The sequence below is a fragment of the Lactuca serriola genome, chromosome 2 (assembly GCF_051521515.1).
Source record: "Lactuca serriola cultivar US96UC23 chromosome 2, Lser_US96UC23_V15, whole genome shotgun sequence".
Lineage (NCBI taxonomy): Eukaryota > Viridiplantae > Streptophyta > Magnoliopsida > Asterales > Asteraceae > Lactuca > Lactuca serriola.
The window spans coordinates 20147297-20173592 of NC_136409.1; the positions used below are offsets into that span (position 1 = coordinate 20147297).

At 32.1% G+C, this 26296-nt stretch overlaps 3 protein-coding genes, 1 long non-coding RNA gene and 1 pseudogene across 4 annotated transcripts; 2 read left to right on the plus strand and 3 right to left on the minus strand.

Annotated features, from left to right (window-relative positions):
- Positions 1-8771: 8771 nt before the first annotated feature.
- On the minus strand, positions 8772-10698 carry LOC145086040 (Pentatricopeptide repeat (PPR) superfamily protein). The gene has a single exon (XM_079023750.1). It carries the CDS (start codon positions 10611-10613, stop codon positions 9015-9017), a length of 1599 nt encoding a protein of 532 aa, XP_078879876.1. The 5' UTR covers positions 10614-10698; the 3' UTR covers positions 8772-9014.
- Positions 10699-14466: 3768 nt separating this feature from the next.
- Positions 14467-15674, plus strand: EMB1793 (LYR family of Fe/S cluster biogenesis protein). The gene is made up of 2 exons (XM_079023751.1): positions 14467-14614; positions 14930-15674. Exon 2 carries the CDS (start codon positions 14976-14978, stop codon positions 15447-15449), a length of 474 nt encoding a protein of 157 aa, XP_078879877.1. The 5' UTR covers positions 14467-14614; positions 14930-14975; the 3' UTR covers positions 15450-15674.
- Positions 15675-18223: 2549 nt separating this feature from the next.
- LOC145086042 (putative prolyl 4-hydroxylase 3) lies at positions 18224-21406 on the plus strand. Its single transcript, XM_079023752.1, has 8 exons — positions 18224-18541; positions 19120-19210; positions 19394-19491; positions 19604-19701; positions 20073-20202; positions 20503-20690; positions 20770-20855; positions 21114-21406. The coding sequence occupies exons 1-7, from the start codon at positions 18333-18335 to the stop codon at positions 20841-20843; spliced, it is 888 nt and encodes a 295-aa protein (XP_078879878.1). The 5' UTR covers positions 18224-18332; the 3' UTR covers positions 20844-20855; positions 21114-21406.
- Positions 19697-20100, minus strand: LOC145086044 (uncharacterized). Its single transcript, XR_013700281.1, has 2 exons — positions 19970-20100; positions 19697-19915 (listed from the first exon to the last, which is right to left on the minus strand). It is a non-coding gene; the product is annotated as an uncharacterized LOC145086044 (long non-coding RNA).
- A 3190-nt stretch (positions 21407-24596) lies between the features above and the next one.
- On the minus strand, positions 24597-25886 carry LOC145086043 (protein ALTERED XYLOGLUCAN 9 pseudogene; annotated as a pseudogene).
- Between the last annotated feature and the right edge of the window lie 410 nt (positions 25887-26296).

Genomic DNA, 26296 nt, shown 5'->3' on the forward strand with positions numbered 1-26296 from the left:
CATTTTACCCTCATGTCGCGAAACTTCCAACATATTTCATCAAGATTACGACTTTGGCAACCCATTAAATCATGGAAAACATTTCCAACTTTTACACAAATTATAAGGTATTTCTGGGTCTTCTGAAATAGCTACCCATATTAATACTAAGTTATCTTCTTCATTTTCTGGGTCTTCTGAAACGGGATGGTATGCACAGTCGTGGTTCGTGGCCAGCTAGACCACAAACTCGTCCGTTGCAACCATATCAGACGGCCTTATGATATTAACCATCTATTGTATTTTATATCTAAAATTTATGTTAATATCATAAATGACCATATGTATTAAGTTTTTTCTAATTAAACTCCACTAATTTTTTTTTCCTAAAAAAATTTAGTTTTTCATTTTTTTTTCAATTTGACCGTTTAATAGGTTTATTAATAATTATCTAATTTTAATTTATTTTTTTGAAGAACAATAAATGAAATAATTAGTTTAAAATAATAATATTTAAAATAAAAAAAAGTTTGATTTAATTGAACTGTTAGTTAAACAATAAAGTTAAGTGATACGATCTTAGGATGGAAGGAGTGGTGCCAAAGAAACCGCACTCCCTTCACTGTCATATATGTGGCATGTCACTTTTTACCACATAATTGTGGTTTTTTCCACACACAGGGAGTGGTGCCACATTTTTTTTTAACTATTTTAATTTAATAAAACTTCTTTTTTAATAAAAAAAAATATAATTTTTCATTACTTGAAAATTAAAAAAACATTACATTGCATTACTAAAAAAAAAAGAAACACACACACATTAAAAAAATCCTAGAAACTTTAAAAAACACAAATAAAATAATTAAAGCATACTACATAAAGTCGTTATCCGAGAACTCATCTTCCGAGCCATCTGGTGGATTCAAATTAAGGTTAACGTGTTGAATCCCATAAATTTGTTCCACCAAGTCCGTGCGAAGATTGTGAAATGTTTCAGTGCAACGTATCTCTGCTCTCATGTTCATATACTCTTCGCCACCAATTTCTATTGGTTGTGTCTCGGGTATGGTTTCTTCATCGTCAAACGCACATATCGTTCTTCCTTCGTCTTCAATAATCATGTTATGTAATATGAGATATGTATACATGATTTCATGAAGTTTTTCCTCGCCAAAATAAATTGTTGATTTTTTCAATATGAACCAACGTTTCTTAAGAGCTCCAAAAGCACGTTCGACATCCTTCCTAGCTCTTTCTTGATCTCTCTTGAATTTTTTTCGTCTAGAACCATGTGGACATGTAAACGATTTAACAAACACAACATACTCAAGATAGATTCCATCGACCAGATAATAACCATACTTATATGGCGCTCCACACACTTCAAAAGAAAAATCTGGTGCAGATCCATCATATATGTTGTTAAATATAGGTGAACGATTAAGAACGTTGATGTCGTTAATCGAACCAGGAGAACCAAAAAAAACATGCCAAATCCACAAATCTTGTGATGCAACTGCTTCAAGTATGACTGTTGGGTGACCATGATCATCTCGGGTAAATTGCCCATGGTATGAGGTAGGGCAATTTTCCCATGCCCAATAGGGACAATCTAAACTTCCTAGCATTCCAGGAAACCCATGCACACTAGCATGATGAGCTTGCAATTGTAAGATGTCATTACGTGTAGGCTTACATAAATATTTTGGACCATAAAACTGAATCACAGTTTTGCAGAAATAGTGGAGACTGTCTCGTGTGGTTCTAGCAAACATCCTAAAACTCTTGTCTAACGCATCAGGCGTAATTCCATATGCTAACTGACGAAGTGCAGCCGCGCATTTTTGTAAGGGATTGAAACCAGGTGTACCTCTAGCATCGTAACGTTATTGAAAAAAAACAGCACTCCCTCGTTACATCTTCAACTATACATTCGTATAAACGTTTGAACATTCTCAAGCACCTACGAAAATAGTACCCTTGATAAGTGGCATTCTCTTGAAAGTAGTCTTGTACCAAACGTTGGTTGGTTTCTTCACGATTTCTTAAAATATATCTTCGTGTTCTCCATTGAGAACTTTCAGCTATGTTATTACATAAAGCATCATATGTTTGTTCCGCCATTTGAGCACACGCAACAGTGGCATCAAAAATAACTTGAAATTCTTCAGAAGATGAAGAAGATGACATTTTGAGAGAGAAGGGTGAATTTTTTCTATTAATTTTGAGAGAGAATGGTGATTTTTGTTTGAAAAATAATGAAGTGTATAGTATACTTTATAGGAAAGAAAGGAAAAAGGAAAAAAAATATTAAATGTTCGAAAATTTGACCTTTCAACGCTCCTTTCCCCCATCAACCAATCACAATGCACTGCTAGAAAGTGCCACACTGCGGCCTAAACCACAAGAGACCGCGATCAAGGGGCGGTGTGCGCGGTACACGTGGCAAAACCAAGGCACGAAACCGCGGCTACTCCCTCAGGCCTTAGAAAGCTTGACCCCAACGATGATGGAAATTTTGGATATGGAATTTCAAATCAAACGTGTTCTGTGATCTTCAAAACAGTTTTATAAACTCCGATTCTTGCATTTCCATCTTCTTATCAACGCAAGTAATGAACGATCCAATATTTAAAACCCTAACGCCATCACAGTTCATCACATTCACAGTCCCAAATCCCGTTAACCACCCTTTCAACCTCCACACTCCAAGACTTCGCATCGCCGTACTCGATTCTCCAGTAGCTGTCGCTGCCGATAACCTCCCAAAAGTCGTCGCCATGATTGTACCGGACCAGCAGGAAACAGACTGAAACTTTTGTACTGAATCTGGTCATCTTCAGCTTCTATACAACATCCCTTGCCTCTCCCGTCTCATCTTAATCGGTAATAATCTCCCGCCTAATCCATAACCTCCCGTTTACATTTGCCCTCCAGTTACTGATACTGTAGATAAAGAGAAAATAGAAGACGAAATGCAACCGCTTGTAATGGCTTTGCATCCCAAAGTATGTTTCCAGAAAGGTTTGCCAAATCTCCTATTCTTGACATATGAAGATGATGTGTTGTATCGTGTGATTATAGCTAGATTTGTATTCCCCTTGGTTGGTGAATTTGTTGTTGAAGATGTTGAAACAGAAAGCTATAAAATACTCCGGAGGAGATTGAGGTTTAAAAGAATGCCTAATTTTATTCAATCGCATGTCCCTCTTATCCCCATTCTTGATGATGGCCAGAGTAATACAAAGTTAGGCTTGGAAAGTTTGAGGAAAATGAAGAATGCAAAGTTTGAATTCGACACAAAGGTTTTGGTTCACCCATACTTGACTCCTATGGTTCCAGGTTTTTTCTTAATTGCTTCACATCTGAATGAGCGAATTCAACAAGGGTTTGCTCCAACATATTGGCATCTTAAAGAGCCTCTTCATTTCCCAGAATAGGTATTTGATCAACAATACTAGATCATGTTGTTCATTGGTCCTTAACAATGTTGAATTTAGAGTTGAAAACATGTATTTGAAGGTTGCATTTTCTGAAAGTAGCTTTGTACTTCACAGTATAAATGATAGAAAGGTAAATAGCATATTAGTCAAAATCACTAGATTCCTAATGCAATCCATATATTATGGTTTAATTCATGATCCAAATGCTAAGACTTATACAATTAGATATGATTTAAGTCATTTCTATTCCTCATATATGTAACATCCCAAATTTTCAAGACAAAATTTTCATTTTTAATTAAGTAATTTATAAAATCATTTATCAAAACATATTCGAGAATATAACAATCCATAACACCATAGTATTCGTCTCAAAAATCATATCATCAAGTAGTAGTAAAATCAGAGTACAATCCCATGAATCATAAAATGCGGAAAACTGATGTGTGTGTGATGTATAGCTACCGCGCCGACTCCTTCCCCTTTGCTGAAGATGTACCTGAAACAAAACTAAAACTGTAAGCACAAATCTTAGTGAGTTCGCCCATCATACCACATACCATACAATCACATAGCATACATACTGTCGGGCAATTCTGGGGTGCCCGACCTACCCGGTCTGGCCATTATGGGGTGCCGACCTACCCGTGTCAAGCCATTCTAGGGTGCTGACCTACCCGTCAATCCTAACAACCGAACTCCGGGGACTATTTCACCCCTACTACTACTACCACACATATCATAACATAATCATATTACCAGACATATATGGGGTGCCCGGCCTACCATTTGGTCGTAACAACCGAACTTGGGGACTCTTCCCCTCCTACCACTATCACATATAACATATCATGCTAACACATAAACATACCAAGTAGTATCAAACCAGACAATTATCACAAATACAATTTATCTCAACTATAATCAACTACTAGTGGGCCGGTCTTGGTGCCTTAGACCCACATCTACTGGAAGGTAACTCACCTCGAAAACCGAGTGTCGAATCTCGCGGATAGTGGTCTCTAACAGCTGCTCTGATGACTCCCGGCTAACATAAACACATTAACACCCGATCAGAGTCTATAACATAACTTGGGGTAAAATAACCATTTTACCCCTTGGTCCAATTGGGACATTCAAGAGTCCCAACTCTAATCTATTAAGCACAGTCCTCCAATGGCCTATTAATGTCACACACCCCAACCAGAACGACGGAATCGTTCACAAGTGGATGACTTCATGTAGTATCATAACAGTTGAGTAAATAGTAAAGAAAGCAAACACAACCATCATAAATATAATTTAAAAAGTTACATTGTTGATAGTATTACATGTTTCAAAAGAAATTACATTATGATATATATACATATATATATATATATATATATATATATATATATATATATATTAAGTTTGAAATTGACGCCTTAGCGTCCCTTCCCCAAAAGCTGTTGTTTACATGTATTACTGAATCCCTGAGAAATACAAGTAGTTTTGAAAAAGTGTCAACAATTAAGTTGGTGAGTTCATAAACGTTTTTGTATTAAAATTGTATGCCTTTCTGTAAAAAAAATTGTGTTGGTTTCTTAGAAAATCCAATATTTTCCATAAATGTGTAGTGGTTTTAATTGATTCGAAAACCGAAATGCATAAGTATTTTCCATACCTAAAATAGTGTGAGTAGATTTATATATGTATATATAAACAAATAAGACATTTGATAGCCCCGTAAATCAAATGTTCTAGTACTTTGTGTGAGTTTTATAATCGTGCTAACGACCCAGACTTCCTGTAACAACATTCTTCAGGCGTTGAAATGATATGACGTTTGTCACCCCAGACCTGCCGGTCTAACTGTAGCTAACCGTTTAGGTACGGAATTGTCAATCACGTATAGATCTATACACAAGTATCACGCTCTCCCTACAGGAGATTATGGTTTATAACACAGGACTTGAAATGCATACTTGAAAGTACGTGAAGTTAAATGTCTCACAAAAGTTTGTATTAAATAGATATACGTATGAAAAGTCCATTTTTCTTGTAAATGTAAGTGTTTCCTTTCTAAAGTGTTTATAGAGTTTAAAATATCATGAATATCTCGTAAACTATACCTATTATAGTTTTTCAAAAGTGTTTTCATTTGAATGATAAACCTTAATGTATTATCAACCTTGCATGTAAAGTATAACATTTGTGATAGCGTTATTTACTTATTTAACATATATACACAAAATGTAGATAAAGTATTAGAAACTGTATGTAACGATTTGCAATATAAGTTTTTCTTGCGTTTCACTTGTATTTCTCCCCCTAAAATGTAGTAAAAACATAAAAATATAGGGGTATGAACTCACCTGGTAAGTGTGATGCTTTGAAGAAAACGATATTTTTCTCGGGCAGCACTTCGACCGGAAGGAAGTGAGTTTCTCGGGTATTTTGGAGCTTTGGAGCTTCGTCGGGACTTGGATACGTAACTGGGGCGTCGGGGTAGTCTTGAGGGGCTCGGAAGTGAAAAAGTGGGAGAGAAATGGTGTGAATTAGCAAATGGAGTCGGCACCCTCGCATCCTTATTTATAGTGGTGGAGGCAGCCTCGTACGTTGGGCGTACTCCGAAGTACGCGGGGCGTACCTTATCCGCAGCTCGTACGTTGGGCGTAACTTCGTACGCGGGGTGTACGTCATGCATGATGTCTTCTTTGGATACCGCATTTCGGATAGGACAGGGGGTAGAGGTGTAGGGGGAGACATGGCCGATCCGAGGCTGCGTACTGAGTACGCTAGGCGTACCCTCGTACGCTATAGCGTACTCCCTCTCGGTTTGTGTGCCCCAATCTTCTAAAATGCGTAACTTTCGCATACGAGCTCCGTTTTTGACGTTCTTTATATCCACGTGTAGGTGAGAATGTAATATACAACTTTTATTTAGACTTTGTTGGCAAATTTTGACTTTATTTTTAATTATTTATTTTTTATAGACCGGGACAGGAAAAGACCGTTAAAAATTCATAACTTCTTCATCCGATGTTCGTTTCCGTCTGTCTTTTTACCGTTGTATTAGTATTATCGAGACGTTCAATTCTCGTTTAGGTCGTGTCGGCTAAATATCGCTCGATCTCTATTTCGAGTTTTTAGCTGTCTACCGCTACTCCGAAACTTAGAAAAATCATAACTTCCTCATACGAAGTCAGATTTGGACGTTCTTTTTATGTGCGTTCATGGTTTAATGATATCTACGACATTCATTTCGATACCTAAGGCTAAAAAGTATTTTATTGAAATTTTACTTTTTACGCTTAATAGTGTTTTACCGGTTTTGCTGCGGATTTTTGATTGGTAATAACTTCTTCGTTATAACTCGGATTTGTGTGTTCTCTATGTTACTGAAAACCTTGATACGATATCTAATACTTTATGCAACCCGATTGAGACTTTAGAACATTTTATTTTTGACGCTATTTTTATTATCAAAAGTAGATTATAAAATTTTGACTTTTAGATCATTATATTGACTTGAAATATTGAGTTATCACAATTAAAGACCCGTTAAGCACACTAATTGCCGGATTCCTGATTTGGGCCTCATCCCCTAATTGGGCCCAAAAGCACCAAGGTTGCCATTCCACGAGTTGCATTTTCACTAAAAAGACACCACGCGGCCATCAATGCATATCTTCTTTAGTTTCACATTTTGAAGTTTTTTAAGTATTACTGTTTGGCATTTGAGAATTGTCAAACAAATTTCTAGAGATGATTTGTTAATTTTCATGAGTGGGCAAGGTATGCATTTGATTCAAGTTTGGAGATAACCGGAAGTTTTCTTCGGATTGAGAGTTTAGCAGATTTTGAAAACTTCAGAAAAAAAAAAAAAAAAAAAAAACCTAAGGGTTTTAGTTATAACTAGAAAGGTTACCCTCGCTACGCGGGAGCCAAAAGCTTTCAATATTGTTTCCGAATCGATAAATATAACAGACGTAGAAAGTGCAAGGATGAAAAGTCCGGAGTTTGCCCCGGACCGTTTTTTTCATGTTTTTATGAAAAAATATAAAAGTTTTGACTGCAAGTATCAGAAGTTTCAAAACGGTTAAAGAATTAAAGGGGTAAGAATTAGCAAATTTTTAGAAAAGTGATCAAAGTTGTCAAACCGTTAAAGTTTTGTGGCCAAACTTTAAATATTAAAAAGTTCTTAAAAAATGTAAAAATATTGATTGTAATGACCAAAAATGTCAAAATAGGTAAAGAATGAGGAGCAAAGTGCAGACCATTTCTGCCAAAAAAAATATCCAGTTTACTATTCCTTAGTTTCATATATATATATATATATATATATATATATATATATATATATATATATATATATATATATATATATATATATATATATATATATATATATATATATATATTAATTTGGATAATAAGGATCCATATGAGAAACTGGATATAATAAGATATTGGACTCTATTAGAGAATTGAGAATTTTGGTATTATTTTTATATTTTAAAAAATCTTTAATTTTTAATATTATCAAATATGTGTTTTAACCAATTAAAAAGATAAGAATTTGGGTTCCTATGACATTATTACAAGTGGTTTGTTGTTGGAGGAGTAATGGGTTGTGATCTTTGATGGCCGGGCGATTTAGATCGTGGTCTCAAAGCACCTCGCATGTATATTTTCTTTTTTTATTGATTTATGTACGTACCAATAAACATGGTCTAAAGAATGAGAAAATTAACAACACCAAATAATAGTCTTTTTTTTCAGTTTCTTTACTTATTCTTTAAAAGGCTATAATAAAGCTTTTAGTTGTTGTAATTATTGCTATAATTCCTACCTTTTTTTTTCTTCGATAGATCTATCAATCTTAGCTGTAGTCTTAATGCCTACCGATCCTATCATTTCAGTTCCAAAATCATGCCATCTTTGAGCTTAAGCATATTCATCATGAATCAAGTAAACATAAGTTGTCTTTATTTTTGTTTACTTCTAACTATGAAATTTGATTCTAACTATTCCCATTAAGAAAATACCAATTATCTCTTAACCCTAAAATTTCATAAGTACATAATAATATTCCTTTCTATATTCAAAATGCTTGATATTTCACTTTCATCCATATGTTTCCAATTCTCATTCCAATTCTTTTCAAAACATTTTACGAACTAAACACCCCTTAGTAAACACAAATGAGGTTTCATGCATATCTACCACAACGATCAAGCAACGAACCCCTAGCCATCACAAATAGTCACATGATCAAGACTTAAGAGTTAAGACCTTGTTCTTTTTTCCTACTACATGTTATTTCGATCTATTTAAGAAAATAAATAATATATACAATAGCAATTTCGTAACTCCCGAATAATTCTATTAAGTAAAAAAAACACCTAACTAACCTAACAATACAATGTGTTCACGACCGATTAATTTAATAAAACTTGGAAAAAAAACGAGTGGGGTTTTATGCATTTACGCATACATACTACATCAATCAAGCAATGAAACCCTAACTTTAATTAAATGTATGCATCAAAATCCTACAAATAAGAACAAAAAAAAAAAACACAATTTTGGTTGTATGCATTCCTCCTACAATGGTCGAACAACAAACCCCCTATCCACCATCTTCTCCACCAACTCTTCATGTTTCTTGATCTGCCCAGCTTTTCTAAGCTGCCCCAACACCATTTCATAATCACCATTACTCGGTTTCAAACACTTTTCTTCAATCATCTCTCTAAAAAACTTATAAGCATTATTCCAATGCCCCATCACACAATACAACCCAATCAAAATCCTATAACTATTCACATTAAGCTCCACACCATTTTCATCCATCTCCTCCTTCATCTTCAACACCATATCAGCCGATTTCGAATCCGCAAACATCCTCATCAACAAATTATAAGTCACAGTATTCGGTCTACATTTCAACCCCTTCATCCTCCCAAACAATCTATGAGCACCATTCACATCACGGGCTTTCATGATTTCCCTAAAAATTGGGTTGAAACTGCTCGCATTTGGCTCACACCCGTTCTTGATCATCAAGTTCAAAATCTTGATTGCTTCATCACGGTTTTCATCTTTACAATGGGTTTCGATCAAGAAATTGTAAGTGATTAAATCGGGTGTGCAAGAAAGGCGCTTCATTTGGTTGTAAACTTGTAGAACCTTTTCTGTTCTACCGGATTTTACATGTACACGCATTAGGTTATTGTATGTGACTGCATTGGGTTTGATTTCTTGGTCAAGCATTTCAGCGAACACATCATGTGCACGAGTTATCTGACCAGTCCTACACAGAGCATCGATTACGATGGTGTAAGTGTAAACATTTGGATTGATTCCAGAGGTTTTCATCTCATTGAATACCCTTTCTGCGTCTGAAATCTTACCTGCTCTGCACCACCCATGGACTAAACTGGTGTACACGACAACATCTGGTTCGAATTTGTGTTTTAGACTATCGAAAAAGGATTGAGCTTCTTCAGCTCTTCGTTTCTTGCAGAGAATACTGATTACAACAGAGAACGCAATCCGATCTGGCTTACAGTTATAATCCTCCATTCGATTAAATGCGTGAACAGCTTCAGCAGCTAACCCAGCTCTAACATACCTACGAATCAAAATCGAGAAGGTATCAATCGAAATTCCCACGTTTCTTTGTTTCATCATCTCGATTACCTGCCACGCTACGTCAAAATGTCGGACTTTTCCGGCGAGGTCGATCATTTCGTTGTATGTATCCGAGGAACCGGTTGTTGTGCTGGTAGCCCAGTTGAAGAAAGCTAGGGTTGGAGTAAAAGGAATCCCATGGCGGACGGCGGCGCATTTTTCGATTACGGAGCGGATTAAGGCGGGTGAGATGGGCTGTTGGCGGGAGAGATTTGAGAAGTCGGAGGAGAGCGAAGGGATGGTAAAGTTGGGAGGAAAATCGGTGGGGATGGGGCTAGGGTTGGGGTTTTGACGGTGGTGGTTTTTGATTATAGAGTGGAGTTTTTCTGATATTAGGGTTTCCGAGTGAGATAGTTTCTGAATGGTTTTGGTCGTGGTGGTGACGACTATATTGGTGTCAGTGTCTGTGTCGGAATGGGAGGCGGAGGCCACGGCTGAGGTGGAGGAACAATAGCGGTTGATCGAGGCCAGGCCGGAGAGACGGCGGAGGTTTGGCTTGACGACGGCCATTAGCTGCTTCTTTTTTTTCCCGTACGAAAGCAAAATAAAACAGAGAGATTTTTGGATGTGAGTTTGTAGGTATTGGGGGGTTCTTTTAACTGAAAATATGATATTGTGATTTTTACATTATAAATGGAATAATCGGTTTAACTGAAAATCGATTTCTAATTCAGTTTTAAATCAATTGATTCAGTTTATTACTACTTTATTATTTTTATTCTAAAACTATGATATTAGTTCTATTATTGAAATATGACATTAATAAAGATGTAAATATGAATACGAATAACTAATTATATAAAGAATCGTTATTGCCCATTCACATCATATATATTATATTTAGTTTTCAATTGAAATCAAACTAAAAAGTTGATATCAAATATCTAAAGTTTTCGGTCATTAAATAAAAGTTATATATGTTGGTACTTTATATATAAAGGAATTGCAAGTTGGCAATTTCCTTTGTATCCCACATTGGTGGGGGAAGAAACTTTTATGGGTTTATAAACCTATTTCCTTGGTAAACCTTCAAAGGCTTTAGTGGATCAAAGGAATGGGCAAGCCCATGTGCGCGCCTAGCATTAGTCGATGCCACGAAATGGTGTGATTTAGGCGCACGACGCATCAATTGCTGGGAGCTGAGGTATTCTACTGGGAGCTGAGGTATTCTACTCCTAATAAAACAAACCTCTTTAGCCACGTATCCATTAAGTAAACCTTATTCACCATCAATTAAATTACCACTTTACCCTTCTATTCTTTAATCTTAAAAGAGAAATTAAATGTCCTCTCACCTTAAAATTTACTCTTCTTTCTTCTAAAATCTCGCTTCCTAAATCCTAACATTGATAGGATATTCAAATTTTGAAATATGAAACTGGTACCATCCCCAAATCTGGGTACAATCGACAACCGTCTCTTTTTTCTTTCCTGATCCACGATATCACATCCTCTTCTTATAGTTACCCTCTCTCCGATGCTTATCTCGCTTGAAAATATTCTACACTATATATTGAACTTGAGATTAAGAGAAATGACGTGAAAGGTAAAATGATACGATTCGGTGTTTTATTTTTTTTAAAGAAAGATGTCCATCTTTGATTTTTCCTGATTCATGTTCCATTATGGCATATTTATTTGACGTTTTTGTTTTGATTTTTGTTTTATGTTCTTGTGAATCCAGTTTGGTCAATCAATATGCTAAGCCTCGATTGGTTCCACCCGATTTCAGGTTTATTGAACCGTTTTCTTTCAATTAGACTTAGGCTTTATTTGATGAATCATGAGTTTTAATCTGTAGGGTCGACTATTGGCAAGATAGCATCATCCCTCTTTGTTTGTAAGTTATAGTTATATTTCATAATGCAGGACAACTGTTCGATGATTTGCCCAAATGAAAAACTTTGATGTGTATGGTATCACAAAATGTTATATTTGTCTCCTTTGGTGTTTCTTTTTAACCTAGAATACCATGATAGTTTAGTCTTGCAATTTTATTTTAGTTTTTTATCTTAATAAAAAAGTTATGGAAAAGAGAGCCCTTTAAACATCAGCATTTACATGCTCTTGTGAGTTAATACTTCAATTTTTGATGTTATTGGTTGAACCATTATGCTACAGATCATGATACTGTGATGGAAACTATGATGTGAAGATGATAGTTGAAGGCCCTTTTGATACCTTCAAGAACAAGCTTGCAGTCAACCTTTCTGCCAATAATGACTTTGGTTGATAAAAAGTGTGAATTAATAGTTAAGCATTAATGAAATCCAAGTGTGTGGCTTATGGATATAAAAAGGGAAAAAAAGGAACTTGATGAATGCCTCCTGATCAGTTTCACTATCAAAAAATGTTGAATATAGAAGGTTATATGTGGTATTTTACAAATACTAGATTTGGTGGAAATGAATACTTACAATTTTTTGATAAAGAGTTGAAGGGCTTTAAGAGTAAATGTTTGATTTTTAATTTATGTCAAAAAATGGCAATTTTATCAGGTGGTTGGATTGGTTTACTAAGGAAGGGCTTTTTGGTCTTTTTTTGAAAAATTCTATTGGAAAGTGTTATATTCACAGTTAAGGAGTTGATGGGGTTGGTCTCTTTCCTTTGCCAACTTAATTTGAAAAATGAAGGGTATAATTGGTATTTTATAAGCACTAGAGTTGGTGTGACAAAAACTGAAGTAGGATGCTAAAGTTATCAATGGAACGAAAGTATAATGTTATTTCTTTAATTAGATTAATAATGGTAAAATGTTCAAAGTAATGAAAATGCAATATAATTTTGAAAATGTCAAATGCAAGAAAGTACAATGTCGTTTCCTAGGTTTGTGTAAGGGTTGAGTGCAAGAAATGAAAGTAATTTTGTGGTAAGTGAATAGTTATGCACTTGTGCGGCTATTATAGCAGCAAATTTTATATTTTTTTTATGTTAATTTTTCTGATTAGAAAGATTTTTGTAGTAAACAGATGGAATCAAAGAGAAAGAAAATGGAAGTTAATCAAGACAAAATGTGTGCTCTTTGTCGGATCTTAGAGTTGATTTTCTACTTTAAGAATGTTTACTATATACTTTTTTTTTGGATTGATACTTTATTATTTAAACCATTTAATGGGTTATTAACAAAACTAACTAAAAAAAGAAATAAATAAATAAAACATCTACGTATCTTCTAAAATAACTGCTTGCAAATAAATGATTAATATTATGCCTTTTTAAAATATTAATGTTGCTTGATTTTGTAATTTATTGTGTTCTATTTATTTATGTTTATTACCCTACCGTTATATATATATTTTTGTATAAAAATATCATTTTCATGATTGATTGTGTTTTTTATATTTTATTCAAACTTATATTGCACCGTACAAAATCATAATTTTATTAAAACTCAATACATACGGAATGTATATCAGATATTCAAAAGACACTATTCAAAATAATATATATTAAGTTTAACTAATCATTATAAACTTATATATAAGGCATATATCGTTGTAATTTAATAAAATTTTGTAAATTTTTGATTTTTTATTACCATTTTAAATTATCAATAATATTACCATTTTAAATTATCAATAATATTTTTTTCCCCGTGGTTCCCACGGGTTTTAACCTAGTATAGCAGATAAACGAATAAAAAACTATATTCTTTTAAATGTCGTTAAAAGCCGTAAAACAATATTATGGTCTTTTACAAAAACAAATTCTATTACCAAAACTTCTTGTATGCTTATGAACTGGTCCAATAAATAAAAAAGTTTGAATCATAATTTTACTTTCAAAAAAGTTGATTAGTACGGATAATTTGTAATTTTTTTTGTTATGAAAGACTTCTCTTTCTATAAATCTACTCATTTTGCTTGATTAAGAGGAATCTTATAGCACATAGTTCATAGTTGTGGTGGGTTCTAGAGTAATGCCATTTTATTAGGTAAATACGTTCGGTAGCAAGTTTTTAAAACATGAATCAAAGAAAAGTTTGTTTAAAAGTATGAGCTTAAATATTTTATTTTAAATAGAAAACTTATAAATATGTTTGATACATGTTAACTGTAATATGTTAGTTGAAATATGGTAGTTGGAACTAGTTGTAGTTTTTATTTATATAAAATTATTTGATAATAATAATTGTAAGCTTTCCAAAAGATAGAAAATAATATAAAAATAAAAACTAAAATAAGATTTTAGATTTAAAGTTTTTGTTTAAAAGTTTAAACTAAAACTTTAAATAGGTATACCAAACAAAGTTTGTTTTTCTTTTTAATTCAGATTTTTTTTTTCCTAAAAACTCAAAAAAAAAAAAAAAAAAATCTAGAAATTATTCCAAATAATTTTTTAAAAATTTAGCCTCATTTTTCACTACACTTTCCTGAAAAAAATGATTTTGTTAGAAGATAAAAAAAGTCGTTCCCGAACTTAAATCCAGAAATTATTCCAAATCCTAACTCGTGTCTCCTAACTCAATCGCCATCGGCTTGTTCTTGGAGACAATCAGATCGATTCCATAGGTGAGTTCTTTTCTCTTCGCCTTCTTTAATTTTGTGAATCTTGTTAGTTTTCGTTGATTTCTTCTGTTTTGGGATTTTTCTAGAGTTAGGGTTCCCTGCTTTGCCAGATACGATATGTTTGTCTCTCCTCTAAATTTTGGGAATCCCGTTTGCATATTAACTTAGGGTTTTATGAGAGCGATCCATGAGGTGCTTGAACAGATTCACCTTACGTTGATTGTTTAATCTTCTGTTTGATCGTGATTTAGCATCTTAATTCGATTTTGTCCATCAAAACAATGCATTAATGTTCAATTTTCACATCGTTATTTATAGATTCAACATCAAAATCGTTTATTTGAATAAATTGCTTACGGAGGAGATGGCAGCTACCACCAGAAAATGCCGGAATCTTGCATTCTCTATCCATTCCGACCTCCATTTCCACCACCTCCACCGCCGGTATTTCTTGAACAACGGCCCAGACACAGTGGAGGAGCTACTGGATCGACATGTAGTCAAGAAACAAAAAAATCACAACGATGATGAAGAAGACGAGAGATTGATCAGACAAAGACTTACCACCACCCGTAGAGAGGTACTGGGTCTTTATCGTGACATAATTCGAGCAACTCGGTTCTTTATGTGGTCAGATTCACATGGAGTTATGTGGCGTGATGTTCTTAGAGCAAATGCACGAAAGGAATTTGAAGAAGCTCGATTCGAGAAAGATCCAGAAGTTATTACTCGGTTGCTTATTGGTGGACATGATGCTGTTCAAGCTGCTCTTGATAAACTTGTTGAAAAGCAAAAGGCACAGATTGCTAAGGAAAAAGCAGATCATGAACGCAGATAAAATAGGTAAAGATTTTAAATTCTAAATTCTTGTATGAATAGTGTATTAGATGTTTAGCTTTCTTACTTTTGGTGAGTTTTGTTTTGTGGAATGGATTCAGAACACAAGCAAATATGAAATAAAGAAATTGCAAGAATTATCATGCTTGCATTTCTTTACTGATAACCTGAAACGTGTAACATGTAATTTGTTTTTTAACATATAATAGCAAAACGTATTTATACATTTTTTTTACCTATAATAATAATGTTCTTACGTTTCTTTTACCAATAAATGCAATAAAATTGTACTGTATTCTTGTATGTATAATAGCAATGTGTTTACGTTTCTTTACCCATAAATATAATAGAAGCATACTTACATTTCTTTACCTGTAATAGTAACATGCTTACATTTATTTACTGGTAAATATCAAAATATGTAATGTGAAGCTTGTAATCAGTAAAAAAAAAAGTTGTTATTATGGGTAAATGAATAAAATGGTTAGTCTATATTGGTAAAAGAGATTAGAGTATGTGTATGAGTTTCAACTTGTAATTAATTTCTTATACTTTTAGTATATTTATGGTGAGGGTCTTTAGTTGAAAGAAATAAAAAATGTAATTGAATTCTTTTCCAGCTCCCTTAGGAATTAATAAATTCATCAAATATGGAATATGATTATATGAATGAATCTAACAAGTTGACTTATGTTCATTTGACAAACAAACATGTCATGCTATGAAAACTTAGTCCAGTTCCATTTGATTTCGTTGAAACCATGAACCCAAACACTTTTTAGTGGGTGTTTGTTTCTTAGAACATGATATATGACATATACAAAGTTAAATATCAAGTTAAAGTAAAAAGCTTCTATAAAGTAGAGTCCTACATCATTTTATAAAGCAAAACTGAAAAATTAATTTTGGTTATAGAAAAAAGGTTATGTGAATAATCTACTAAATGAAATCATTTTTAATTGATCTAAAAATATGAGGTTACAATGTAAAAATGTTGTATTGGGGATAACGTTATGCTACACTGCTTGAAATTAGGGAAGAAATTTGGTCATAAACTTTATGATTAAAAAAAAAAAAACTATTAATCTGCGATAAAATAACTAAATTAAAAAAAATAAAGAAAAAATGAACACAAATGAAAAGAAAATAAAAATAAAAAAAGCTTATATACAAAAGTCAATATTCGAATACGCCAATACGGTGGATGACGCTGCAAAACAGCAAAACCCACGGCAACTCTCACAAAAACAAGCCCATAGGAACCAATTTTTTGTTTACCATTGATTTAGAGGACCATTGATTTTTTTTTTCTTTTCATAAAATCACCTAAGGATTTTTCAGTAATAAATGTAAAAACCTATTGGAAGAATATTTTTTTTTGAGTACAATTGTTTTTTTTTCTCTAAATTGAAAATATTAATGGTTAAATCACAATGGTTCAACCGAAACAAATTTCAACCTATAGTGGGATTTATAGAAAAAATTTATATAATGGTTTAAAAAAACAAAAACAAAGTATTAATAGTTAAATAAAAATTTATATCACGGTTTAGTGGTGAACATACTTATATTAACTATTTTGCCTTAACAAGTTTCAAAGTATTTTAATCATAAAATAAATAAAAATTTAAATATATTGCTATTTAACATATTTGAGCCTATATTAAATCCCTAATTCTTTAAATGGTATTGATACTTGGTATCATTTACTTTGAAATGAACTGAAATGTCTATCGGACATTGAGGTTTGCTTCAAATGTTTTAACTGTGAAGATTCAAGATTATCTCATGAGTCTTATATATTCACTAGTAAGGAGGGTCAACTATGAGAATGTGCAGAGTCTATGAGGACCGATTTTTTTACTTACATTAGTATCGGCATGAATTAATGATGGATAAGGAGTGTTTTAATTATTTTTATAACAATTATTGACTTATCGTTGTATTAATGATTTCCGTCTATATAACAAAATTATATTTAGAAAATAATTACAAAGTACTTAAAGAATAAGTACATAAGAGAATGTATCATTGGAAGTGAATAGTAACATCGGAAGCTTGAAAGTCATGCACTCTACTACATCATTTTAACACCCCGTTTCCGAGTTCAATTTAACGAGAGAAAAGAAAAAACTGGATAGAAGTCAAAGGAAAGTAAAAAAAAAAATAGTGTTCTCGAGTTTCATTAAAGGAATGAAGTGGAATGAAATAAAATGATCACTTTCTCTCCTAACTTTCTTTTCGATTTGGACAGATTTGGAGAGAAAAAACAAAATGTTTAACTTTTTTTTCGCTTCTCTTCGACTCGGGAACACGAAAGACAAATTTATTTTCCTTTCATTTTTCTTTTTTTTTCTGCTACTTTCTTTTTCTCTTTTTTTGTTTTTCTTTAGTATTTACATATATAAAAGCGTGTCTTGCCCATATTGGAAAAACAAGTCATGTGTTTGAATGTAAATTGATAACATTGCAAGGTTTGAATGCACAACATGGAAGCATTATGATTTATGTCTAGTTGTTGTTTTTTCATTTTTTTTCTTCTGTTAAGTGTTGTATCAATCTTAGAGTTATTTGGATTAAAGGTATAAAAGAATATAATTAATAACAGGAAATCAACCAAAAATATTTTTAAAGTGCATTTATACCTTTCATAATTTGGATTAAACAGGGAGACAAGGACAAATCTGTCATTTCACAAACGATGTCCGTCGACCGTGCCGCCTTCCGTTAGTTCCTTCTTCATCAACACAGGTATATAAGTATTAAGGGAACCCAAACAAGTCACCAAGACTTCCATTTTCGATTCCAGGAAAAACAACGAACGAAAATTCAGCTGAAAACCCTTCGAATTAGGGTTTCTTTCCATCCCGAAATCTTTGCAACAATGCGGAAGGGAAGAAACTATTTGGGTCGGCATCACCACGGGAAGAGATCGTCGACGATGGCGTTAGTTCTATCAATGCTTTTAATGCTGACAATAGTTTTACTGGTACTTCTTGCTCTAGGGATCTTTTCACTCCCGATCGGTTCCGACGACGGTTCTTCTTCTTACATTCGAGATCACATCATCTTCAAACGGAAACGATTTCTTATGTATGTAGTTTTCTTCTCATTTTCTCCTGAATTTACGTTTAATCGGTTACTTTTCTGAGATGTGATCGTGTTTCGATTTTGGGTGATTTTTGTCACCTAAAATCAACTTAGATAGTTTTCAGGGACGATCTGCGCGGCCATAGGGGTTGAATCAGGCGAACAGTATAAACTTGTTAATCTGTTTCAATCTATGGCATAAAATTTAGGTCTTGTAACGGAAATCCGTTAGTAAATCTATAGGAAAGTCCTTCTACTTCGAACCTTGAAATGTACTAGGTCCGACATCAAGATCCAAGGTGCATATCTTCTATAGAACAGCGGGTGTATACAGTAGACATTACAAGACACAAAATTTGTGGCTTTTTGAGATTGCAATGAGAAAAGGTCAGACATTGATCAGAAGTGTGGTAGATAGCCCAAAATAGGGGAACTGCATATTTATCATTTTAATTGCATCTCATTTTGTTATGTTTATGTGAATATTCAATATAGTATAATTATAAACAACCTTGCTTATCACTATTAGTTTCTCAGTTATGAAATACACTTGAATTTGATTGATGTGCAATGCAATGCAGTGGTGATGGTGATGAGATGGGAAAAAGAGGAGATCAGTGGACTGAGATTCTCTCTTGGGAGCCTAGAGCCTTTGTTTATCACAATTTCTTGGTGAGTAGCCTTTCTTCTTTCCTACATATTTACATGCTTTCCAGCTTCTATATCATACCTAATTATCTCTTACTTCCTCTATTATGTTGCACTTAATGCATCATGTCAAAAAGGAACATAACATTAACATATAATCAATGCTGAAGTATTGAGTATTGACTCTGATGTTGTGTTATGAAATAGTCAAAGGAAGAGTGTGAGTATTTGATAAATCTTGCCAAACCTCATATGGCAAAGTCAACAGTTGTTGATAGCAAGACTGGTCAAAGCAAAGATAGCAGGTTTGTTCTGTGTTCTGACACTTTTTAATCTTTTTTTTTTACTTATATTACAGTTGAATCATATCATATGAAATGAATGCAATCAGATTTTTCTTGAACTTTCATTTTTTAGGGTACGTACAAGCTCAGGAACATTTTTGAGAAGGGGAAGGGATAAAATTATAAGAAACATTGAACAAAGAATAGCAGACTTCACATTTATCCCTGTAGGTATGATTTATGAATATCTCTCATGCTCATTTTATAATCAGTTACACTCTAAACTCTAATGTCTTCTGTTTTCTGTGGATCATACATTACAGACAAATATTGTTCTCAACAGTAAATTACAAAAATGGTCCCTGCGTTTTCTGATTATTACCGTGTTTACTCCACACTTGCATTCATGTTGCTTTTGGTTCATGGAGCAAAATCGATATGAAACCTTGTAATAAGGATTAAATTCAGAAAGTCCCAGGGACCAAAATTGATATGAAACCTTGTAATAAGGACCAAATTTGAAAAAAAAAACAAAGTTTCAGTATTGGACTAAAAAGCACAAGTACCATTTTTTTTTAATCTGCTATTTTCTTAATTAACAGAGCATGGAGAAGGGCTACAAGTTCTTCACTATGAAGAAGGACAAAAGTATGAGCCTCACTTTGATTACTTTCTTGATGAATTCAACACTAAAAACGGTGGCCAAAGAATAGCTACAGTTCTTATGTATCTGTGAGTATCCTCCATTTTTATTGAAATCTATCTGTATTTTACCCTAAACCCTAAACCCTAATATAAGTAAATACAGTTCTTATGTATCTGTGAGTATCCTCCATTTTTATTGAAATCTATCTGTATTTTACCCTAAACCCTAATATAAGTAAAATACAGTTCTTATGTATCTGGGAGTATCCTCCATTTTTATTGAAATCTATCTGTATTTTACCCTAAACCCTAAACCCTAATATAAATAAATACTTATATACTAATTTATCTGATGATATGATATGATATGATATGATATGATTACAGGTCAGATGTGGAGGAAGGGGGAGAAACGGTTTTCCCAGCTGCACAGGGAAATTTCAGCTCTCACCCCGAGTGGAATAATTTATCTGAATGTGCTAAAAAGGGTGTGCATGTGAAACCAAAAATGGGTGATGCGTTGCTTTTTTGGAGCATGAGGCCTGATGCCACGTTGGATCCCACTAGTTTGCATGGTATGTAAATATGTATATTTTCTATTTACATACATATTCATATTTGATACGATTGAGGTCATGTATTCTGTATTTTCAGGTGGTTGTCCTGTGATAAAAGGACATAAATGGTCATCAACAAAATGGATGCATGTTGAAGAATACAAAATTTAAGTTTCTCTAAAGGTACCACTTTTAATTTTGGATTTTTTTTTTTGTCAAAACCTCCAACTTTGGATAAACAAACACCTTGCCTAGATTTTTTTTACGTAAGTCATATTTACAACTTACTTACACAATTCCTTAGCCATAAAGCAACACGCTTGCATTTCTTAGTTAATAATAGCAAAATGTAAGTAGAGACTATTTTCAGTAAAAAATAAAGTAATGTTGCGAGAATTGGATTAAAAAGTATATTAATTTTTATTTTTTAATATTTGGCAGTAAGTAAATGGAAGATGTGGTGGTGGTGGTGTATAGAGATGGGTTGATGGGGGTAAGTTATAGTTGCGGAAAATTAAACCGACCTTTGTGTTGCAAAGAAGATGAGTATAATTATTTACGGAAACTGATTGCAGATAATAGATAATAGATAACAGATAACCATGATCATTTATGAGAGTAGCAAAATCCTAGTTATTTATTATTTATTATTATTTTTTTTTTATGTTTCATGGCGTGTACTTATTTTTTTTACACGATGTTATGCTCAGCTGAGATGAATTACTCTTGTAAAATGTTGTTGAATTGTACTTTTGGTGTTTGTGTTTTGTTTTCTTAAAATTTCTATTTTATATGACCATTGGCTTGAAACACGGCATCCAGAGTCCAGACCATCTTCAAAATTCAAGTAACATACAATTTTTACCAAAATCAAGTAACATAAAATGCTGTTGAATTGTAGGGTTTGATTCAATTTTTTTTAATGGTAAATGTACGAAATAAGTAAAGATATTTTTACCAAATCTTTAAAATTCAAGTAACATACAATTTTTCATATATAAGTTATTTGATGTAGTAAGCTTATATCTTCTACAAATATATAAATAAACAGTAATTTCTTTGCAAATTAATATAGATATAATAATATTTTATTTTTGTTTGATTTTAACTTGGTACATAATATAATTATAAACATCAATAACAATTAAATTCTAGATTTTTTTTTTTATTTTTTTGAAATTATTGTTAGAGCAACTCTATCGGTAGTTCTATGTGATACTCTAATGGTAGATCTATGTGATGACTCAAAATTATTTATTGATATTTCATTAATCCATTAACTTTAACTTTTAATTAAATATTATTTTCAATAATCAACATTTTCTAATAACTTTTTTTTTCGTACACTTTAACTAATTTATCTTCTTTCACTAATTTATCTTGATGTATCTAAAATAGGTTATGTTCCATTGTTCTCAAAAGAGTTTTTTTGTTTATTCTTTTAGTAGTAGTATCACTAGCAACAAAAATAATACTTGCGTCTATAAAGGCAAATAAACAAAATTTATTTTGCTACATTATATTGCTAACCGCTATAAACAAATTGAACGTTCAATAAAACATTTGTGAAACGGAAAGTTCGTTTATTTAATAAATGAACGAACATAAACATAATTTTTTGTTCGTTTAGTTAAATGAACGAACGTGAACAATGGTTTCGTTCATTCATCTATGTTCGTGAATGTTTGTTTATGTTGTTAGTTTACGTTCTTTTAAGTTTATTTATTTTTATATATGGTCAATTGTTTTTTATTATATTACTATATTATATGTTCGTTTATGTTCATATATATTCAATAGTGTTTGTTTAACATGTTCATGAACATAAACAAACGAACATGAACAATGTAATTTGTTACAACTCGTTCGTTTATCCGTTTGTATTATTTCGTTTGTTTGACCGACTTAAACGAATAAACATAAACTAACCCTTATTTGTATCCATTTAGTTTATTTATAGCCCTACCAAAAACCAATACATCAAACAGGAAAATATATTTATATGGTTAGTGATAACCAAGAAACTTTATACTATAATAAAGCAATTAAGGAATCTGTATGTACAGCCAAAATTATAAAAAAATCATTCATGTGGTGAAGTGTTTATTACAAAATTGAATAACAAACAATAAAAAATAAACACGATTATTTGTAATTATCCATGTGGCAAAAAAGGAACAAGTCCATTTTAATATTAGTGTGAATTGAACACATATATCATCTTGTAAGGAGTCCACGTCCATTAGAAGAATCAACTATGCAAAGTGCAAATAATCTCATCTATTCTAATAAATTATTACTTTTGTCGCTAATAAATCATTTTTTCATATATCATATTCTCATTCATTTTGTCAAATGTAATTTTATGATTATTTTAAATTTTTTTCCTATATATCATTTTATATGTTTTTTTTTTATTTTATTAAATTTCATATAATATTTAATGTAATAATTATAATAAATTTAGTAATAAATTGATATCTATGTCGTTAATGGATTTACTTTTTAATTTCAAAGTTTTAAAATTAAAACTTATTATTTTTTTGTTTATTTATAAAAATTATTTGGTTAAATTTAAAAGATAAAAAAATTTCAATTTTAATAATTCATTATTTTTCTTATTTCTTATAAATTAAAACTTTTCAAATATTTAGACCTTCATATTTAACATATTATTATCTTTTAACTTACTCTTGTAACACATGATTCTCACAACTATTAAAATACTAAACCAATTACTTGATTAGCAAGACGTTCTAGGAAGGGAAACAAACATAAAATTGAGCAATATAATCACATAAATAAATAAATTTATAACAATAATCATTTTTTTATAAAATTTATAAAATGACCATTTACTTCGTTGGGCTAGTAATGTTCATTTCAGAGTTGGTCATGGTTGGTAGGTATGAGCTATGAAATTTGACACCCATACATTCCAGACTAAAAAATTGTATTTCAGACTACCAGAATGTATGAGTATAGGCATTCCAACATTCCAAAATGATGTTTCAGAAAGGTAAAAGTAGGGTATTTGTGTGTTGTTTGTTCTTCCACAAACAATATATTTATTTGTGTTTGTTCATCCATTGCTGAAACCCTATTTTAATAGTTTTCGCATACTAAAAAAATGAGTATGTATAAGGATTTTTTAAAAATACCAATTTCTAATGGAGGCCAATGACATTTTAAAGAGAGATCTATGCAATATATTATTCCAGGCTACACATGTTTTGGTGTAAATATAACCAATGATATCAACTTCGATGAGTTAATTACATTGATTGTTTCCAAGCTAAGTTACATAATAAATTACTAATCATATATATATATATATATATATATATATATATATATATATATATATATATATATATATATATAGGGAAATGATCAAATGAGAACACCTAAAAGGTTGAGAATGCGAGAACAGTTGTGAGCCAATCAATATATAATGGCATATAAGTAACTGTATATTTTAATTAAGTTAAAATAAAATAAAATTCAATCAAATTCCCTTAAATTTAGGATCAGTTACCATAAAGAAAGAAATATTTGATTTTTTATTTTTCTTATTAATGGAATATAAAAAACATTTTTACCAAAATTTATTTAAAAATGAAAAAAAAATCAAAATTTTTCTCCTATTTCCCGTTTTTTTTTTCAAAAAAAAAAATGAATAGAAATCCAACCCCAAATCAATACATTTATATTCACAAATGATTTTTCTTTTCAAAAAACATGAAACTACTCCAATCACAAATGAATACATATCAATTTACAAGTAATCCAATTCTTTTTTTTTAATCAACTGAAAATAAAAAGAATACCTATAATCATAAATAAATACACTCATTAACACATGATTACACTGCTATTCACAAATAAATACACTGATATTAACAAATGAGTACCCTGCTATTCACAAATGAATAAATGAATACCTCTAATCATAAATAAATACATTAATCCACACATACTATTCATAGATGAATACAATGTTATTCATAAATAAATACACATTCTAAATATATTCATAAAGAGAGATCAGGAGACTTAAAGATAAGAAAAATGTAGTAGACTGCAGAAGCTAGGGTTCTCAGTTTTGCACCCATCATCTCTGTCCAAGAATCCACACCAGATTCACTGATCGAATCCGATCCTCCAAAGCCCTAATCTAGGACTTCAACATTCTGATTTATAAAGTTCTTGATCATATAAATTGCACATCTCACTTGTCATCTTTAACCTTTTCTCTTCTGTATTCAGCATTTTGTTTATCAAAGTTGGCATACCTAGCCAAAACAAATGGAATCCTCGAGTAGAATCAGATCCCACTGGAAGGAATGGAATCAATGATTCCCTTATAAATCGTAATGAAACTCCGTAATCGGAATAGTTTGTGAAGTGTAACATGTGCCATAAACCTAAACCCATCACTAACACATTTGGATAAGTATTGTTTCTTTTGAAATCCGTAATGACATGAGTGAGATTAGTAGCGTAAGGTGCGCAAATGAAGTCCAATTTCATCCCAATTTCTTCAACCACGATATGATAATTACTATGTCGTTTAAACAAATCCTCCTGAATCGATTCCATTTCATCTAAACTCAAAACCAAATCTAACAACGAAACCACAACAATCGCGCTTGTGAATCGCTTGCGACAACAATCCATGAAACATTTAGTAGGTCCGAGACATCGATCTGACTCAATTTCTGGAAATCGCAATCGAAATATCGAGAGTTGTTTTCGAAATCCCATGAAAACCCATCAAAATTGGAGTGGAAATTAACCTCGTTTATTAAAGAAATGCAAGGCGTGGGATCTTGTTGTAACATAACAGTCGGAGAAGAGGGGAAAACATAAGGGAAATAAGGAATGAGGTGAATACATACAACGAGACTGATGAAAGGAGCACCGCTGAAGAAGAGAACTTTATTATGACTAAGATGCCATCCCGCCATAGCCATTAGCACAAATAAGACTACACAGGCCACCATTATTCCCAACTGGACGGCCCCTTCCGCTTCCGCTTCATCGGATTCAAGGATGTAAGTCTAGAATCTCCAATGAATACCAATGAAATAAAATCGAGTTGTAGGAGAACGATTGAAGATCGAGTTGCAGGAGGCCGATTTGGCGTTGAAGCCATGGAGGGTTTTGGTGATGGAGACGTCTGATGATGATCGAGTTGAAGGAGGCCGCTTTTGTTTCATCGATTTAATGCTCTATGAGATCAGGTCAAGAAATAGAGAGGCATAAAGTAATTATAGGAGTTTACAAAATTAGGGTAATGCTTATTTACCTTAATAGCCTTTATAATTTTTTTTTTAATTTAAAATGTAAATTTAAATATATTAATAATTAGAAAAATAACAATTAATTATAGCCACACATCTTAAAAATTAGATGGCCCATATATGTTCTCACGTTCTCAACCTTTTAGGTGTTCTTATTTGATCCTACTCATATATATATTTTATTCAATAAATTGAAATATATATATATATATATATATATATATATATATATATATATATATATTTCAATTTATTGAATAAAATATAGTTATGCAGATTTTGATAATATTAATGTTATATATTTTCTTAGTTTTATTA